Genomic DNA, 21,401 nt, shown 5'->3' with positions numbered 1-21,401 from the left:
ACGTAACTTTGATATCACTGAATATTTGAGTGATGAAGTATTATAATTACAGAATACTCGAGTAATAGATTATTTTAATGACAAACTAGTCTAATCTCTCTCACAGAAGACTCAAACTATAAAATATATTTCAATAATGCTACATGTTCCCACTATCCAATTTAGAATAAAATATATTTGAAAAATTTTTTTATTTCATAGCATATTTAGAAAAATATCACAGATTGCCCCAGAATGTTAAATTACAAAATTGCGAATGTTCTAAAATACTTCGATAAATCAAACGATCAAATCGCCAACGAAATGCAACTCGCGAAACAATAAAACTCGGAAACCCAAATTCCCATACTTCGCAAACAATTTTCCATTTCACTCTTCCAAAGAACATTCCCCACATCTGCATACCTACACACATCGTCGTCATATGTTTCAACTTCGATCCACTTGGTTCACAGAAATTCACTTCGAGCCTGTATGAAATTAAAGCGACTAAACGACATTGAACCGATCAAGCTAGAGATAGAGAAACACGGAACAGGCAGATACGGCGAAAGAACGAGATGGATAGAGGGTGCATCGGAGATAAAAAAAAAAAAAAAATCGAAAGAGGAATAGAGTAGTGTAGGCAGAGCCATTATAGAGAATCCCTTGTAGATGTACGGTGCATCGAGGTCGAACTTTCCAATAAACCATCTGACGAGGGGATGACAGGGGGGTGAAATGGTGCGAAAGGCGGGAACAGAACGAGAATCATGCAAATCAGAGCGAACGGTGTCGAAGATAGGCTGGTACCAGGAACAGGGGATCGAAGGAAACGCTTTTGTTTTGACAAGTTTGCACGGAGAATGTTCTCGCTCGAAAGATTGCGTGCAAATTGCACGAATCTGTCTGTTCTTCTATTTCCCTGTGTGAGGTAATGAGCAGAAAATCTGGTTAGGAGTAACGATCAAACGTTCGAGTAATTTTTCATTTCCATTTCTTTGACTAGGGCATTTGAAGTTTGAAAGATTTGCTTTTGATTATTTCTATTCGAAATTTTGTTTGTGCGAATTGACAGAGATGCGGAGAACTCGTGCATGCAGCTCTGTTGTTTTATCTTCCTTTGTGAGGAAACCAGCGGAAAATCTGGTTAAAAATGAGAATCGAACATTCGAAGATTTTTTTTACTTTCGTATCTTTATAACGAGAATTTCTCTCCTTTCAAAATCGTAAATTTTATTATCGAATATCGTTAACAACGTCAGCGACGGTACTTAACGCTTCTCTTGGAAATTCGAAACACCTTGCCACACGCATTTCCAGGCCACGAAAACTCCAAAAGAAACAAAGTTTCCACCTCCGAAAGAAAAAAATCCGGAAGCCCTCTCTCGAAAAACGCAGCCGACGTTTCTGTAATTCCAACGTTCAACTTGGAAAAGTTCGCCGAAGCTCTGCAAACAGCAGAAACAACAAAATAAAAGGAAAGAAAAACAAAACGAATGGCAGAAAGCGTGGATCCCGCCAGAGCATTTCACATTCCAAGCGGATCCTTTAAAAAACATGAATCCTGACACGGCATAAAACAATTCAGGAAGGGCAAAACTAACGCGAAACAACCCCAGGGACTAATAAAGAGGGGGAACGCGCGAAATAAAGGTTAGAAAGAGAAGGCAGATAGTGTACACGGTGGGAGGGGTGATTGGCAATGAGTCAGGGACGATCCGTGTGAGAAAGTGTGGATTACGTGGTTGCAACGAACCGTCCATCATCGACACACCATGGACCATTGGCACCCCTTCCAGCTGCGGCAGTAACCCCCCTCTGATCACGTCGAACCATCTCTCTCTCGGTAGCGATATATCGACGACCCGGCAGTTTCATGCACGAAACCGGCTGGTAGACGTTGCCTCCGACGGAACAGCGTCGCGATGCACCGCCTCTTCGGACGCAAACGCGTCTCGTTCGGTGTACGTTCCAACGAATACACGCACATGTGACGCCTGCTATTCGTTGTTGAGGATAGTAGTCCCTTTGAGGATAGATTTCACGGATCAGAGTTGGACCGCGTCGAACGTAATTTGGCAACGGTGATATGGTTCCTGGTTTTCCTTCTTTTTGTCCGTCGTACTTTCGTTTCGTTTGGAATTTCTTGTATTTGTGACTGTTGGGATACGGTTGGTGATACGGTCTTCGGTCTTGGGTTCTTTTTTGTTCACTTTCCTTTGAATATTTTTATATTTACGACGTTTGAGGTCGGTGACATAATCCTTGGATCTTGTTCTTTCTTCCTTTTCTTTCTTCGTTCGAGATTTTTCTGTTTGTGATTTTTTGGTTCGATGGTGTAATCCTCCGATTTTGCTGCTTTTCTTCTTCTCCTTTTCTCGTTTGAGGTTGTTTTATATTTTTGTGACTTTTGGTATCGGTGACATGGTTCCTGGTTTTGATTTTTTTTTTTTTTTTTGTATGTTTCTCCAGCTTGGAATTTGTAATCTGTGAGTTTTGATAATTTGATATTTTGATTCCTTCTTACTTCGGGGCATTTTATATTCGTGATTTTTAAGATTGATAATATGCTTCTTCCTTTCGTTTCTTTTCTCTTTTTCTCTTCCTTTGGGAATTTCTGCGTCTGTGTGAGTATTCATTTTTTTCTATTGCATAGTTGTATATAGATACATACGATGTGTTTACGAGTATTTGGATATTTTGGGGGAATTATACGAGTCTTTAAAAATTATTATTTCATTTGGTAAAAGTGTGGAGTTGCTAAAGTTACTTAAACTTGTAATTTCGAGTGAGAACAATTTAGAAGAATGTGCGCTGTAATTATTAAAAATATTGATGCAGTCGTTGCAGTAAATATAAATGTGTTGGCTTCATACGGTGTATTCTAAGTCGGTTTAACAGTACTTGTTATTTCCGATAAAAACTAAATACCAATTTTATTGTTGGTTTTTGATGATTAATTTAAACTTTGGATAATTATTGTTCTTTAAAAGTGCAGGATTTTCTCAAAAATCATTTGAGACTTTTAAGTCAAGACACATATGAAAAAATTATTTTCTTCCATAGATTTTATGTTTCTTCTTTACTTGTTACATTTATTTTTTTTATTTGACAATGACAGTGATTAATTCAAAGAATTATAAAATTCTGATATTTTTTTCAGGATACATTTGCTTTAAATCTAGCGTAGGTGAAAGTCGACTGTTTTATCTACCTGATCGTTCGTAAACTCAGGTTGTCCCATCAAACAAGAGCTTCGAAATGTAAATGCTATCGATCAGTTCCTTTAAAAATAGAACATGATCACCAAACATATTTCCCAATCACGGTAAAAGTGCGTCCAATAACGATCTTAATTCGTCAAACCACCCATATTACCGTCAATAACGAACGAAAGAATACATTATTAATTTTATATAATATTATCATGATACTAATGCAACTTAATCGATCCAATTATAATATTTCTCTGAAGTGAACAAAAATATATTTTTTTTTTGCATGCAGTTATTTCTCCGGTTTCAGACAGAAAGACGAAAAGATTTAAAAATTGTTGAAAATAATTAACTTGGGGTAAACAATTTTAAATAATTCCCACAAACCCATAGGTGAACTATCCACAAAATATTGCTTTGTAAATCATCGAATGCTCTTTCAATGCAACACTAAACGTAACACACTAAAATCCACGATTAACCGTAGATGAAACCTCCATTGGTATCATTGAATTATAGGGTGGCACACAAGACTTTGAATTAAATATTACATATAATATTACAATAGTTTGTATCTTAATTTTTATCCTGGTTTTTACATAACAAATATCGTTATAACAGTATTTTTAATACGATAAAAATTGAATAATATTTGACTGCAACTCTAATTGAAACTACTGTGATCACCTACGGTTCGATGATATCAATTATGGATTAATGTCTATTACTTACGTCTCTATTCACATAAGTAGATCATCCAAGGCGTATTACATATTGTGTAAAAATCCACTTGAATCCACTTAACGTAACAAAGAACGTAACACACACTAAAATCCACAAACGAATGGAAACCTCGAACATTTATAATACATTTGGCACATTTTGAAAACAATCGATTTTGAAATTTCACTGTTCCATAAGTGTAGAACACTTAACGCGCTTCTCGCGTTCGACACTACATCGCCTTCTAACGAACTACCTGCAACCTGCGCGTCAACTATCGACGAAGACCGTAGAAGCATTGATCTTACACATCGTTAAATCAACTTCGACGAAAATATTCTACGGACACTTACTCGATGTTTCCATTTAATTGTTAACGTAACGACAGTGTGATATCCGTATTGATTTACAACGAAACAAACGAACTCACAAACCCATATGTAGATCAGTCGGTTAATTGTTATTTCGCGGATCCTTGAGCCCAGTCAGTGGAATGTGCTGCAAGTCTCGTGCGAGGCCAAAATCTAATAACACGCATTAATCACATTCCGAGGTAGCGGTGTAACGTATGGGGCTCGCTGTTATCGATGATCGCGATTGAACACGCTTGTACATCTTTAAATCACTGCGTTTCTCCTCTGGCAACAATTCAAGAAACCGTCACGCCGAATATTTCACCGGTTGCCACGAGTAATTCAGTCCGGAAGCATCGTACTGCGCCAACCGAAATAGCACCTGGCAACTTCCATCCTTCCTCTCTTTTACTTCTTCTTCTTCTTCTTCTTCTTCTTCTTCTTCTTCTTCTTCTTCTTCTTCTTCTTCTTCTTCTTCTTCTTCTTCTTCTACACTTCCTGTTCCTCTTTTTCTTCTTCCATTTTTATTTCTTACGTTATTTATTCTTTCACATTTTCTCGTTTCTTATTTCCTTGTATCTTTCACTATGTTATTATTATTCTTTTGTTTATTTCTCTTCTTTCATCATTTCTGTCCCCCCTTTACTCGTTTCTCTTCTGTTTCCACCGCTCTGTTTTCTTTCGCCTCTTTATTTTTCTCTTCCATCTCATTTCATTCCATTTCTTATCCTTCTTTCCTTGTTTCTTCTTCTTACATCAATTATTCCTTCTCTATTCCTATTTCTTTTTGTTCTTCATATTGTTTTATTTTTCTTCTCTTCTTTTTCCGCTGCCGTCGCTGCTATTCTTTTCTCTCCCCCTTTTCTATTTCAATTGCTCCGCTTCCCTTGTTCCCTTCTGTTTATTCCGCTTCCTTTTCTTCTGTTTCTTTCCCCTTTTTTCCTCCTCCTATTGTTGTCCTTTCTCTTCAAAGATCTCAGGCTTTTATACGGCTTGGTGTCACAGGATTATTCAAATCGAGGCTTTCAAGCGTAAACCGCATCCTTTTGGTATGCATTCCTTTCCGCCTTTAGCTTTGCGACTATAGTAGAACTCTATGTATCGGACTCCACTGGGAACAAACGGTACATACGATAGAACTCTGCTAATTCCCGCCACTAGCATAACCGACGTAATCGTGTTTCCCTGGCGTTAACAAAACTTTCAAAAGTTTCAACAACGCGTGTAACAAGCCGATAAAAATTTACCATGTCAAGTATTCGAACTCTTTTGCCTCTCACAGCGCTGTAACAACCAGCAGAAGCTCATTCAATCAGATACCAATCAAACCTATTTCTTCTCTATTTCTTCAGAAGAAGAGAAATTCTTTTCGATAAATGGAGCTCCATCGAGGTTTCGTTGGAAGAATCGGTCTTGTCGAGACACACTGAAACAATGTGTATGAATAATGGCGAATTAACAGAACCATGAATCAAAAGCCTCGATTTTCTTCTTTCTCTTCCTCTTCTCGCAACTCCGCCTCTTTTTCTCCTTCCTCTTCAATTTGTACTATCAATCCGTACCATCGCGTATCAGCGAGTCCTGTCACGTCTGAACGTCGTTGCACTGTTACAAATAACGTTTCTTTATCTACCTCTTCCTGATATTTCATGCTTTGGTTTTTCTCTTCTGTGAAATTTGTAGAACAACGAGCACGACGAAGAAGCGGAGGGAAGGAAGCAGAACACGAGGAGTCGATTGCCCGGAACACCCACGGCATCCTTTCGTCAAAAGGCTTCGCCAGTCTCGCCAGTCAGGTCCAGCACGCCGGAAGTGACACAGGTGGGTCGTTTTCATTCAGTCTCGTTTTGTGCACGCGCGCCAATTGACACGGTCACACGCTTTACTATTTCTGACGTCTCGCAACCTGAACTAGATTCGACGTTTCACTGTGCTTGTTTGAAGTTGTTTGTTCGATCGAGAAATTCGGCTTTCTCTGTCTGTTAAATGCAATCAGTCACGCAACAAAATAGAATATACAGTAACAGAAAGAAGCGAGAGGAAAATACGAAGCGGCCATGTTTCCAGCATCGAACAATCGAAAGATTAGTATTTTTTGGCCTTGAATGAAATTATAAACAAAAAGAGTAATATTTCATAGGTTTATCGTTAAGATGCAAACAAATTTAAATTGCTCGTCTTCTAGAAAATAAAAAAAAAGAAATTATACGAAAATTTGCAGCAGTGCACCGAGTTGCTGTTTATATAGCAACGTCGGTGGATGTTGAAGAGAATGTTTCAAGAGTTCGTTTCAAGTCAGTAGGAATTTTATACTAAAATATATTTCGCTACGTTTAATATATTTCGTCCTCGTACATCGTTTTAATTTTTTTATTTCCAGCAGTTGAGATGATTTAGCATTCTCCGATATTATTTAGTTTTCGAAGGAAAATTGATCTCCTTAGAATATCAGCGGGGCAATGAAAGAGATTTGTGGTAATGCCGCTCATTCAGTTGAATCCAATATCTGAAACTGTTTGGAATTTTCAAGTGTTCCTTTGTTGTTGGGTAGGCAATTAATCTATTCGAGAGGATATTCAACCAAAGAGACCCATTCTCAAACCAATTCGATCTAATTAGATCGACCCTAATAATTAGCTAATGGATCTTCCGATCGTGACAATCGTCACGTATTAACCCTGCCACGACCGCATAGCTAACCACCACTATATTGCCATTTCAGTGGAAAGCACGTCGCAAGTGTGCAATTGTGTCTGCTTAGAATTTAAATTCCTACTTGCATAAGGTATTTACCTTATAGTATTGCGCAACTTATTCGTTTCTTATTCAAATTACTTTAAACCATTGAGTTTAAGCAAAGTTTGACAGACAAGGGAACATCGTTGTTATACATCTGTAGCAAATGATTTGTAACTATTTAGTCAATGAACCTACTGCCTTGTAAATTAAAATGCAAAGAGAAATGACGACTACAAATATCATTTATCAAAATTCATCTCGCAATTTGCGATCGTTTATGCTATTTTCTTGTGACAAATAAATTTTATAGAAATAAATCGATTTTTTTTCAAATACTGAACAATTAAGTAATTGAAGTAAATTGAAGTAATGAAGTAATTGAAGTAATTAAGTAAACTGAGAAATCTATGAACAGCGACGTTGTTCAGTTTGTTTTCCAAGAATCTCATATATCGACTGTGAAATTATACAATTAGAAGAAAATAACATAAATTTTCAAGTATAAAAATAATTTGTATATGATAGCAGGATGAGGAGGATTCTATACGGCGAAGTATCCTAAGTTTGTGGAAGCTTGTTTCTAGATGTAAATGACGTTTATAGAGGAAGCCAAGTTTCAGTATTTCTACTGAAGATCAGATACATAAAGTTAGCATAATGGCTATTTGTATGAACAAATTTATTGTAAATAGTTTATTGGAGGCCGACTATTTATACACAGAAACCAGTCTGTGTAATATCACTACAATGGTTCTTTCAACGCAGAAGTAAATCTGCATAACATCAGCGTAGCAGTTGTCCGTAAACAGAATGCCACCACAGCGGTTAGGTGGTCGATTTATTAAAATCGATAATTCTAAGATTATAAATCCTAAGTTGAGACTTACAGTAATTCAAAAATGTATTTCAACTCAGAATTAATTATTTTCAATCGCATAAAAAGCATTCCAATAAAATCAAAATACCTTTCATCTTATCGATCTTTCGTAACGCAAATTGCAAATTAAGTATACCACAGAGTTTACAGTAATAATCATTCGAATACTTCTCTCAATCACTGCGTAGAAGCAAATTCACCAAGAAAACTCTATAGTAACGTTTCGCATTTGCGAAACACTTTTAGCTATACAGTGTTTGCGATTGTGAGCTGCTTGTAGCTAGCAAATGAAGTTCGTCAAAAAGTTTATTATGAAAACTACTCGAATACATCTCCGACTCGCTGTTGTACTAAAAATTTCCTTTCTGAAACTTCGAAACCATCTTCAGTGTGTTCTTATACATTTGCAGATAAATTGAACATTTTCAATTTCCACCGCTGCTTCATCCTTTTACAAAATTGATAAAGGATACAGTGTTGTTGCAAATAATTTCGATTTCGACTTTCGGTTGTCATTCTTTCCTCTACCAATTTTACCTATTTACATCTGCTAAAAAATAAATACTAGTTAAGAAAGAGCATACAATGGCAAAACAACATGGTTTCAACAGACTTCGATCAATACCTCATTAAAAATTAATAAAAGAAAGGCGACAGAATTTGTGAAATGACATAATAACATAGGCTTGGTCTCAGTCTGTGTTCAGTGCACACTAAAAAGACTGGAATAATTAGTGACAATACCGTTTCGTTTCAAAGCAATTTATACATGAAAACTTGTTTCAAAGGAGTAAGATGAGCGAGAAGGGGAAAAGCTCGAGCTATCCGAAACACTTTAAACGTTACAAAAAAAAAAAAAAAAAAAAAAAAAAAAAAAAAAAGACACATCGTAGTGCCATTTTACATGGAAACATGTTTGCGACTATAGATTGCAGTTTCCATCAAAAGCGAAATGGTTAATGAAAACACGGAGAAAAAGGCTGGTTGATTGTGATCGAGACACTCGGAATAAAAAAGCGCGGGAACAAGGGGCCACGTTCGATCCTGTCCAATGTAAATTAATTCGGTCAACGGAATCGATTGTGTTATAACTTGGGGCGACGAGGGAGCGCGTGAAAACGGGAGGATCCCGTCGTCAGTCTATTTCGCGATGCGTCCCGTTCGAAATGTTACGATAGAGAGCGCGCGCGCGCGCGCCTACCCGAGCTACCAATTTTAGACAATCTCTCTCTCTCCATCGTTCTCGCACGTTGTTTGATCGTTTCTTGGAATTAATATAACCGCCCGTTACGTATTCTCGTTCGTGATTCGATTGATCGGTGTTTGTAATTGACCGAACTGTAATTGATAGTGAATTCAAAGCTTGTTCTATAATAGTTCCTGATACACGGGTTGTTTGCAGCGTGGTGAGTTCCAAACGATCGGCAGACGCGTTTTCTCCGAGGTTTATTAAGCGTGCATTGTGGTTTGTTTGAAGAACGTTGATCGAGACCCTGAAAATTGTTCGTGAATATTCGAAAGCTCCGCCCTGCCGGCGATTATAGTTTTCGAAATTTTTCCGCGGCTTTAGGCACGCGCGATAGAAAGTTATTTTGGTGCAAATTGCTCTTTATTTCGCGGAGTTGCTCTGTTGTCTGGAATGAATTACCGTTTCGCGGTTTCCTCTAACGCTTTGTCATTTTTCTAAAATTTCACGATTTCAGTTTCGTTGGATCTATGGAAGGAAATATCGTCTACTCTTCCGTTTCATAGATGAAGACTTTGTACACGCTGTTTAAAATTGTAATTTCATTTTCGTTCTATTTCTGATGATAGTGGAAGGAGGTGCGAGAAGAAGGAATATTCTTGTGCGTCTCTTTGCATTTTTCTTTCTTCTTCGTTTTACAGGCAGGATTCGAAGACGGAGAGAAGCAAAGTAGCTCAAGATCAGATTTTAGGCGACAAAGTACAAGAGTTTCAGATGGCGCGGGATCCAGTTCGCGAAGGTAATTCAAGAGTTTCTTTTACAAACTTCTTTCTAACGTAGTCATTTCTTACAATTTGAAGTCGGAAATTTGACTCAAAATTTCTGATAGATTCTTTGCAAATTTTACGTTCTATTTTATGTTACGTTACGTTCTATTTAGTTGCCGACGAGAAGGTAGCGTTAACTGACGTTTAATGCAACTGACAATAAGCTCCACTTTCGGCTGACCTGCTATGTGTGGGAATATTGGCACGGGAGAGGATTATAGTCGTTTGAAAGTAAATTAACAATATGTAATGATTCATTCAAATCTTACTCGATTTCGATATTGACAATTGACTTATGACAGTTGACAGAATGACGGATATAAAATTCTTCGGTTGACAAAATGATAACTAACTCTTCGAATGGTAATTATTCGGTTGACGAATGGTAATTAATTAATAGTATTCGATAGACGAGCGGTAATTAATTATACTCGATAGACGAACGATAATAATTATTATTCTTACTTACTTCTTTGAGTCGCTACACTTATTTATATCTGTTGGAGATGAAGAACTGCCTTTTTATTTCTTTTGAAAATGTTTGGGAAGGTCCCCAACGTCTGTTTAACTGCCGACTTTGTTTATAATTTAAATTGTCTTAATATCGTTATAAAAGCATAATTAGGTAGATTTGAAAACGTAGTTAGATAAGTTTTCGCAAGATATAGCTTTTAGCGGCTTTAGCCGCTTTTCACTTCAAATACTGTAAATGTGGTTTCAAATAAACGTTTTAAATTACCTTGATTTGAAGGAAATTATTAATTCTACTTTCGCGCTACGAATCGTGCGGATCGCGGGACGTGACAATACTTTCGTCCAATTTTGCAAGTAATTCTTTTGAACTAAAATTTCCAATAAATTTCTTAAGGATTTCATTTTAACGTAAAATATGTTTAAAGAACTATAGCAGGACTCGTGACGATTAAAAATGTTCTTCTTCCTGCTCGATATCCTTTCTCGAACGAAAATGCCAGGATCGATTAAAAATTAAACAAAGCAATTGTTTGATTAAACTTTCAGATCCTCCATGAAAAAGTCTATTCGCAAGAAGGCGCCATCACCGCCTTCCAATCCAGGAATATTGCGAGAGGTGAGCGAAGAGAAAGAGGATAATGCATCGAAACCGGAAGAGCCTCCAAAACGGAAGTATTCGTCCGACGAGAGCTCTGAAGAGGACATACGTGAGCTGGAGGGTAACGTTTACACGAAAGGTGGCATGGAGGTCGGTGAACTTCGAGTATCTCGCAAATTTTTAGATATTTAAGAAGCTTTGGAGATTCAAATATTTAAATAATTGCCGTAGATTTCGAGAAAAAGTGCCGGAAACGTAAAACGTACCAAAGCAGAAATCGAAGCGGATCCAGAGACTGAAGATGAGTTCGGTTACACGAATAGTACGTAATTTATGTAAATTAACTTTTTTTTAATTTATGCATCAAATTTTTCTTTCTTCTTTATTTTCTATCTCCCCTCTTCTTAAACTTTTCTTTTTTCTCTTCCTTCGTCTCCCTTATCTTCTTTCTCGTTCTCTCTATTTTTCGTCCCTCTTCCCTTTGTCAGTATCACAGGAATCAGCAATATCATTATTTGCGTTACAGTGAAAGTTCAGAAAAAATATCATTCACTGGGGCACAAGGTGTTGCTAGTAAAGATAGAGAAAGACAGACGTGGTTTGGGTATCTCCTTGGCGGGACACAGAGATCGAAATCGGATGGCAGTGTTCGTTTGTGGCCTTAATCCAAAGGGAGCAGCTCACAAGACTGGAGAGATTTTGGTTGGCGACGAAATACTCGAGGTACGTTGCTTTACTTTTTTCTTCATCGTATCCTCGGTCATAAACTTGTTACCTTCGCTGTTAATACATATTTATACATAATAAATACATATTTAACATTAAGATTCATGAAGGATTTATTAATAAATTAATAAAATATTTGCATGATTATATACAAGATATTCTGATAGAATTAGAATAATAAAATTCCAATCAATATGTCGAATATTTTTTCAAATTGTCTACAAATTTAAGAACTAGTTCAGTTTATAAAGTAAAATAAGATTTTTTATAAAAGTTGAAGCGTAATTATAAAATATGCTCATAATTGTATAAAAGAATATTCTAACAAAATTAAAACAATACAATTATAGTCGTTTGTAATATATTTCTAATCTTCTAAAAGCTTAACAAGTGGTTTAATTCATGAACGAAAATACTATCAATTTTATCGTATGATACCGCTTGCAATTTTTCAACAGCTAAATATCGGTCATTCGAAAAAAGCATTTTGCAAATTTTCCGAAAGAAAAAAAGAACATTACCAGTAAGCTATGAATGAAATTTGGCAATTGGGCCGAGATCAGCTGGCATCAGCTGTTAATGGTTCAACAAGTGTTGCTTTGAGGAATTTTCGGCCGTCATCGTCAACGTATACAAACGGAATCGCGCTGGGTAGTGATAAATCGCAGCAAGACAAGTTGATGAATTTTTAGTCGAACGTATGTGTACTTGGCAAACGTTCAAACTCGATTATCTCAGAGACGAAGCCTCGAAACCTACATTTTCCGGGTGAATCACCTTACTCGGGATCATATCGCGAATTCCATTATGATTCATGCCATCTGGTTATTCTTATTTGATGGAGTAAACATTTTTAATAATATTTTCCATTTTGTTACTCTTGAATTATGTTTCTATGTAGGTAAATGGCCGAGTTCTGCAAGGACGATGTCACTTGAATGCGTCTGCCATGATTAAAGGAATGGCTGGCACGTATTTCAAAATCGTCGTTTTCAGGTACATACAGATTTTCTTCGTATTTCTGTGTTTTTTCATGCGTGTGATTTCAGTTATTTTGTAAATAAAACATTTCTAACTAAAAACTAGAAAAACAGAAAATTTTCCGTTGAGATTAATCAGGAAAATTATTCAAAAAAATTTGTAGGGCGAAAGAAGAATGTGAATTGCCATTGAAATTGTAATATTAATTCTTTGCAACGATATATGTTCTTCTCTCTTTTTTTTAAGCAAAAACAGGTTTGTCTATAGCAAAGACGATCTCAGCCAAAAATTATAAATTTATAAATCGATACATGAGTCAATGAATTTATTATTATCCGACTATGATTCGGTTATAACAAAATTAACCGAGTAATTTGATGCATAGGAGGAGCGCCGCGCTTGATGATCTCGCCGTTAAACCGATCGTTCAATTCCCTCCAACATTGGAAGATGTAAGTTCGATTTGAAAAATTTAGCTTTAAACGTGTTCACGAAAATTTTATTTTGTATTTTTATTTATTTAAAATTTCATTTTAAATTTACGCACGAATTCATTTAAATATTGCAGAATTAGATGTAGAATACAGGAATTTCCTTAAGGGGAAACATCGTTATAGAAATATTAAATTACAAAATTTCTCGAGAAATTTGAGGAACACCAAATTACAAAACTTTTCTTCAAACTTATAGGAATCTTAGATTCAAACATTTTTCAAGAAATTTACTCGATTATTATCTACGTAACAAACGTGTCGAGTCTATTTAGTCAAACTCAGAAAATTTACGTTAAGAAGCTACAAAAATATGCGTTATCCGTTAAAATTTGTTAATCACAGTTTCATTTAACAAAAATTATTTCATCCAAACGATAGATGTATTATTTTCCTCTTGCAGTCCGACATGTTCAGCCAATACAAAGGAGTTCGTAACATACCAGTGAAGAAGGCAAGTTCAACCAAATCCCAAAAATTACCACCGCACCAAAGATACCATTTTCATCAATACATTGAAATTTTCTAATATCTAGGGCCAGTACGGACTAGGTATAATGATCATCGAGGGAAAACACGCGGAAGTTGGACAAGGTATATTCATCTCAGACATTCAAGAAGGCAGTGCTGCAGAGCAGGTAATTGCATTCCTTTGTTAATTTTTAAACGATCGTTTCATGCATTGTATCACATATTGAATGAATAATAATTGTATATTCGCTACTGTAATTACAATTGAATATATTAGTATGCGAATACAACTTGTCAAGTTCGCACGTGTCATTCTCATGTGATACATTTCGCGTGTTACAGGCTGGTTTGCAAGTGGGTGACATGATCCTCGCTGTCAACATGGACTGTTTGCTGGGCTCTACTTACGACGAGGTAATTATTATTTAATGCATCGTCCAATGGAGATGTATTCACACGTTTTGTATTATTCGTTTTGTATTACGAGTGTTCTTCACTTGCGACATATATACAGACGTGTTTAGAGAAAGATGCAGTTAAAAGTATAGTCCAAAGTTTGCTAGACCTTAAAATCGCTTAAGTGTTTGTCATAGAATTTACCATTTTGTTTATCTCGCGATTGTTGATCACGTTCGATCGAATAAATACGATTTCGTCAGTGTTAAATTTTCAAGAATTCTATAGCAAATAATAAACGCGAGATTGTTAATGGTAAATTAAAAAATTGGAAGGGATTCTGTGATGTACTTCGATGATTTAACAGCGAATGCTAATTAAACAATGTCGGATTGAAATCCCCGAATAAAAACGCAATTCACATTCAAATTACACTTCTTGCATTTTTCACAGGCCACGAGTCTTTTAAAAAAAGCAGAAGGCGTTGTAACGCTTACAGTATGCAATCCTAATCAAAGCAAAGTCGCGAAGGAAGAAGAAGATAAGGCGAAGGGCATTATTCCTGAACCTGAACGTAATTATTTATGTGAAATTATTTTCATAATTAACATAGATTTAATATAAGGCTAATTTAAGATCATGTTTATAGCGCCAAAGGAGCCGGAGAAACCACCAGAACCAGAAGCACCGCAAGATCCAAAAGATTGCAAGATTGTGGCTGGCAGAGATACGACGATAGAATTCCAGAAAGACAAGGACAAAGGCATCGGCTTTATTATAGCTGGTGGTTCCGACACGCCATTGGTAAACTTCATTTTCTTTCTTTTTTTTTTTTTTTTTAATAAAAATTCTAATATTTCAACTAATATTCTGATTCTCAATTGGTACCATTGAATCATACGTGGTCACTATTAACTTCTATAGTTTAAATTGGAATTGCATTAACTTAGTTTATTCTAATTTTAATCTTTTAACCATTTAGAAGAATTTAATTCTCAAATAATTTATTTGAACTTACGAACGAAAAGAGTTTTGTGCGGAATATTATTTCCTCGATTTTATTTCAGAAAGGAGTGTTCATCGTCGAAGTATTTCCAGACGGAGCAGCCCATAAAGATGGACGGCTGCAAGCTGGAGATCAGATACTCGAAATGTGTAGTCAAAGTTTCAAGGAGATGGAACATGATAACGCTCATGCTGCCGTATTAAAAGCTTCGGGAACTGTACGTCTTCTTCTTTTTCCATTGTACAGAACACGTCCTTATAAACTTGAGAATTTCCAATGACTTCTTTTTAGCTTAATCTTATTTAATTTTTAACGTGTCCAATAATGAAACATTTATACGTTTTTGAACGTAGATCATAATGGTGGTGCATCGACACGAGAAAGGTGAAGAGGAAATCGACGTTGAATTGCAGAAGAAGTCGGGCAAAGGAGCTGGTCTCTGTTTGACAGGATACAAGAGTGGAAAAGGAGCATATGTATCAGACTTGGTATGCTTCCTTATACGAAATCATTACACAATTGCGAACTATAGATCCACTGTCTGAAAGTGAGGTTTCTAAGAGATGTTAACAAAGCGAAATTAAAAATAGAGCAACTTATAAGGTACATTTATGCGTCTTTGGAATTAACAATTTGTCAGTCAACTGTAATTTTACTTTCACGATCGTACATAATTAAATCAACGAGAGAAATAAAAAGAATGCGAGTATCCTAATCCAATTTATCGTAAAATGCTGTGGATTATCCATCTTTTTCTCTTGTTATTTATTGAAACATGTTCGGTGGAAGCTTTATTTTTCCTTCATGGAGCTATACTATCTATTTATAGTCGGTGAAAAAAAATATATATATAATATTAAATGACCCATTTTGCTTTTTAATTGCTTTAATTAATTATTTTTGGAAAATTATAGTTCGAAATTATAATTCAATTGTATTGTTCGCTTAGTTACCCGGTGGTAGCGCTTTGGAAAGCGGGAAAATTTGCAAAGGCGATCGAGTGGTGGCAGTCGGTGGCCAAGACGTCCGCGAAGCTCCAGTAGAAGACATCGCAGTTCACGTGAAAGTTTCCAACCCGGTGCAATTGAAACTGGCTAGGTTCAAGTCCGCTAAACAATGACAGGTAAATTTTTCATAAATTGCTAACTAACGGTTTTTCGACATGAATAAATTAATAACTGTTGATACAAAATGTGAAAATTAGTACATTAAAATTATATTAAATTCCATTTGAGAAAACCACATGTCACTTTCGTATCATCTCTATGCGTCTATTTACGGGAAATGTAATTTACATCAAATTACACGAACATTATATCTGAACATTTTTCTTTTTTTTTTTTTTTTTGGTACAGCAAGTACTTTATCAGTAATTCACATTTATACGTTAAAATCGGTCACTCTGTATTACCAATTTCATCCATTTTACAAGAAAAAATTCGTATCACGTAACAAAATCCAAAAAGTATCCCTAAAATGTTAACCAAAGAAATGATTTAACAATGTGTCCAGGGTTCTGCAGGCGGAACTCAGAAAGCAAGAGTTCGGGCGGCAATCCCCTCCAGACACCATGGATTCTAGTGTGATATAACTGACTATACCAAAGTAACTATAAATACCGTTTACCGTATAAGTAACGCTAATTCTAGAAGAACAAGTGAAACCAAAGGAAATGCGATCTATAAATGCAGTTACGTATGTACGTTGTAACTGTATACACGATTCGAATATTTCGGATCTTGTCTAGTTAAATGATAATCCAGGCCCAGACGCTTCGAGCGTCTTACACGCGATTTTATAGAACACGCTCTGACTCGATTACCAAATATCGATGCGTTTGCGCGATTATTATCGACGATTCGAAAAAGAATTCCGTCTGCCGCGGCTGAACATCCGGCGAGTAGTTAACACGAATATTTCGCGACACCCGTTATATACACTTATTAGAATTAACGACACAGAAGAGTATTTATGCAGTTAGAGCGATACTATATATTGTAATAGCCACGTGGACGTATATCACGGTGAAACGTTTGGCAAGAGGGGTGGAAACTCGCGAAAAATATATCATATTCGAAATAATTTGATCGATTTTCCAAAATAAGATAAGATAATTCTACAAAATTCCTTTCTCTCGACGCTCTACTTTTTATCGATTTTATTACCGGAGAAGTAGGATGCGAAGATAATTTATGGAGAATTCATTTCGATCGATATAATCGACATAATCGTACAGCCTCGTAGACGAGGGTTCCAGAAGGAAGATGTATTCTCGATGGAGATGGAAATTCGAGAAGAAGAGAATACAATAATATTTGATATATAAATTAAGACGAATGTAAACGAAGCTGTATGAAGTAACTTGATAGAATTGAACGAAAGTTTTGTAGATGGAAGGAATATTCTTCTTCGAGGTTCTTTATCGATATTATTCGTATTTATAGCAATACTGAAAGAATTTGTCTTTTCGAAACAGATAGAAGGTCCAGAGAGAAACGCAGGAAAATTACATTGGAGAAAGCGAAAAGTGAGAAAAATCGATCGATTTGTTTTCAGGAAGTTTCTCCCTCTTCCCAAGGGATTCCAACCGTGTCTTCATACGAACAGAGATATCTCGCTTGTACGTTTCGTATCACTTACGTTTAAGTTAGGCGACTTAGAGACTTAGGGTAGCGCACGATCGCGCACGACAAACCACGCGAGTTTCGAACACTTTCGGGGCTGCTCGTAAAAGAAAAGAAAAACGCGAAAAATGAACATCTAAAAATTCATCAAAAAATACAGAATAAAAGAGAAAAACAAGTTCCAACTCCCATCGAGTGATCGGCGTTCGATATAACAAAGAACCTTAATTTAACTCTCGAAAAAGAGAAAGAGAAATTGATAGGTTCGATGAAACGAACGCGATCGAGCTTCGTTGCATTTTTACGATGTGGCAATTTTTTCCAAGAAAAAGGCGAAGGAATTTAAAAGAGACGACGATGGACTTGTTGAGAAACTAGCTTGTTGATCGCGTATAGTTCAATTTATCCTATTATCCTAGTCGTTAGCGTAGATCTTCGAAGGCGTAAGCAAAGGAAAGCTGGAAAATTTCAGCGAAGTATTACGTCGGAGTACGGAGAAAGATGGTTCAGGAAAAAGTATGACGAGACACTTGCTCGCGATTGCCGGTTTCGCGTGAATATTTCCGCTCGAATTTCATTTCAGGTCACGAATATCGAACTTGACACGATTCGATTTCGTATCGAATTCGATGTTTCAGCTTCTGGTTTGATTCGAGTGGCGTAGAATTTTACTTGCCTCGTACAGCACGCGAACTTTTAGTGTTAGTTGCGCCAAAGTGTATGTATAGATAGGGTGATTCGTTTTTGAACGATGAACGAACGACAAGAGAAATTGAACATAATTGGACACGCTCTTAGGGAATTGGATTAGCACTGTTAGCGAAATTTTGGAAATTACAAATTATTTGATTATCCTAAATGACGTCAAATTATGAAACTGTAGAAGGGTAGAATATGATCTATAGCAAGCGATTTATCGTTAAATTGTTGCGCAAGAGGGTCCAAGCGATGGAATATTCAGTAAAATAGAGAAACTAAATCTTTAATTTAATAGGTTTTTTAATAAGTTCAACCGATAATGAAGATAAATTCGACGAGATTTAATTTAACGAAGTACAAAAATACCTAAGAAAGTAAATATTCAGTCCAGTTCTTCCTTCATTTAAGAAATTTACATTTCAAATCTTTTACATACTACGTTTTTCTTACTATTCCAAGATTCTAAAACTTTGAAAAACTTCACTATAATTTCTAATAAAAGCGTAATTAAATACTCGTCCAAATTTTCTTCCAATAGTTTAATAAATTATCTCGATGTTCAATTGTACCGTGCGCTCGACTTCATCTTTTGAGGTGGGCGGAATCCATTTGAAACGGACCACCCTGTAGATATATAACTGTCAGCGTATGCACTGTAAAAGCTAGCTGTGTTCGTTGCTTTTGATTTCGATACACTACATCGAATTGAGATATCGAGGCCACGTTCTAGTAAGGTAGTCAATGAAATAGTAAAAACTCGTGGGAACGTTGGATCGTACGCTGCGCGAATTGTTGCTCGTAAATGACGAATACCTATTTATATATGCATACATGTGTACGTGAATGCGTATATTCCGACACTGTCGGTTAAGAAGTTTTACGTAAATGGATTGTAATTTATTGAACATCCCATCCGGTTTCCCAAGATTATTTTCTTCGCTTTGTTTGGCGGTGTTATGGTAATCGTTCTTCGTGACTGATACATTCTCATAATAATCTGCATATTATAGAGTTAGCAAAAGCGATATTATGTGCGCTAAAATCGAGAACCTCGAAGCTTGAAGATATAGAAATCTGAGAACTTCCGAATCCGCAAGTCGAGAAGATTGAAAATTTCATTTCAGGATTTCACGAGTGAAAAGTTTAAAAGAGGAGCGATGATTACAAAATTTGAGTGATTTGAAAAATAAAAAGATCCCAACGTTATAAGATTCTAAAGTCTGACATCCTGGGAATTTCAAGTTAGAAATTTTTTAATTGACGAAATAGAAACTATCAACTACTCTACATTTCTATCGAGTTTCTGTCGATTCGTAGTTCGCGACTAAATTGAAGACTCTCGAATTTCGCGTAACAATCGACGATTCTAGACTTCTGGCCAATCAGTGTCGGTATACGCGCCTAGGCTCATAATCGCAATCGCTTTTCTTATCGACACGGATCGAAATCAAAGGTAATTCGCAAGGATAACCGTTGCACCAAGCATTCGTGATCGTTCGTTCTGTTGGTACGTTGCAAAACGACGTCATGCCACGATGGCGAGGCATCGATTGTAAAAAAAAAAAAAAAAAAGAAAAGAGAAATAACAGAAGACAAGAACAAAAAGAGATGGTGTAACCGTTATGAAAAAAGCGTGAACGTATCTGTTGTCGACGATCGAACGAAAGAGAAAAAGAGAGTGTGTGTGAGAGAAAGAAAGGAAGAAAGTAAAAGAGCACGAGAATGAGAGAGATTAGAGAAGCTTAATGCTAATTATAATATATTTGCAGATTAAATAGATTCGGGATACTAATTAGTATCCCGAAACGCCTTCGAAATTCGGGGAGCAATACAATCGAGCCACTTTTACAGTCAACGACTCGAATTATTAATTATTATGATTATTCTCGCCATTATTACCGTCATTATAAATTATTGTCACGGTTATTATGATTACTAATATTATTACGACGAGATTATTCTAATTCCTGTTATCGCATACACCGATCATTGTAGCGCGGCACTCTTATCGATGGTCACGAGGAGGAAACATAACAAAACAAACAAAAATAAAACAAAAAAAAAAAAGAAAGGACGTAAGAAATCCGATTATTATAGAACGCGAACAAGCAGATCGAGATCTATTAAAATGCATTGATTGCAAAAGTTGCAGTATAAGCGTTGTTCGTTGATGTCGCGCTTGTGCGCGCGTTCAAATCTCCTTAATCTTCGCAGATCCACCAGAACAAGGTAAGTAAACGGACAATGATACGACATACCGTATAAAAAGATTTACCAATGAAATCATTTAAATTTCTTATTTTCAAGTAAATTTATGTTTGTAATTCATCGGAATTGCAATAATTAATATTTTAATCCGATTGCAAGTCAAATCACATTGTTTTAACACTAAACCTAGCGATGACTAAAGTAGATATAAGACAGATAAAAGTTGTAGCAAAATTGAAGAAACCAGAATAAAAAAAAAAAGAAGAAGAAGAAAACGTAAAAAACGAACGAGCATTTATTACTATTTGACGAAAGATCGATTAAATTTGCAGAAATGCATCGTTGTAAATCTACAATATTTCTATGAAAAATTACGAATTAGTAACCGTAGTAGCTCTAGCTATACTTAACCTAATTAAATCGCGTCAAACGAAATCCGAACTCGTACGAACGTCACTGCCCGTTTTACTATCGAAGGCCCATTTCATCGGTGCTCTTCTTTCACAAGTGTGCGCGCTTGCCTTCTAAGTGGACCAAAGAAATCGTTTATTGGCCTCAAAAGTGGGTTACCGGCACGGGGCTTCACAAAGTGCACGATTAATTAACCATAAAAAAACAAACGCATTACGATTTCCATGCTTACTAAGCATCTTGTACTCACTGACAAACTTCACAAATATCAAGCAATTTGTTGATTAAACATCGAATTATCGAGATATATACTATAAGTATCTAGAAGTTTCAGTACGAAGTATAACGAGCACTTTCTTTTGTATACTTTCCATTACGTCCTTCTAATTTCGAAGATATCTTATCTAAAAAAAA

At 36.1% G+C, this 21,401-nt stretch overlaps 1 protein-coding gene across 3 annotated transcripts in view; it reads left to right on the top strand.

Annotated features, from left to right (window-relative positions):
• The window catches only part of LOC100743377, a 173,743-nt gene extending 153,218 nt beyond the window's left edge, over nt 1-20,525 (top strand). For 2 of the 3 annotated variants that reach the window (XM_033320305.1, XM_033320306.1), the window contains 15 exons: nt 5,957-6,094; nt 9,777-9,874; nt 10,923-11,124; nt 11,206-11,296; nt 11,501-11,697; nt 12,602-12,696; nt 13,067-13,133; nt 13,576-13,626; nt 13,709-13,810; nt 13,986-14,057; nt 14,493-14,613; nt 14,689-14,843; nt 15,107-15,262; nt 15,399-15,533; nt 15,995-16,165. In XM_033320305.1, coding sequence (XP_033176196.1) covers nt 5,957-6,094; nt 9,777-9,874; nt 10,923-11,124; nt 11,206-11,296; nt 11,501-11,697; nt 12,602-12,696; nt 13,067-13,133; nt 13,576-13,626; nt 13,709-13,810; nt 13,986-14,057; nt 14,493-14,613; nt 14,689-14,843; nt 15,107-15,262; nt 15,399-15,533; nt 15,995-16,165 — 1,851 coding nt within the window. Of the gene's footprint in view, nt 1-5,956; nt 6,095-9,776; nt 9,875-10,922; nt 11,125-11,205; nt 11,297-11,500; nt 11,698-12,601; nt 12,697-13,066; nt 13,134-13,575; nt 13,627-13,708; nt 13,811-13,985; nt 14,058-14,492; nt 14,614-14,688; nt 14,844-15,106; nt 15,263-15,398; nt 15,534-15,994; nt 16,169-16,557 lie in introns of those variants that run through there. The other variant, XM_012384591.3, reaches the window with a different exon arrangement.
• The last annotated feature ends 876 nt before the right edge of the window (nt 20,526-21,401 follow it).

The sequence above is a fragment of the Bombus impatiens genome, unplaced genomic scaffold (assembly GCF_000188095.3).
Source record: "Bombus impatiens unplaced genomic scaffold, BIMP_2.2 scf_0264, whole genome shotgun sequence".
Taxonomy (NCBI): domain Eukaryota; kingdom Metazoa; phylum Arthropoda; class Insecta; order Hymenoptera; family Apidae; genus Bombus; species Bombus impatiens.
Note: the sequence above shows the minus strand (reverse complement) of the source record. Positions and strands in the feature narration are given on the sequence as shown.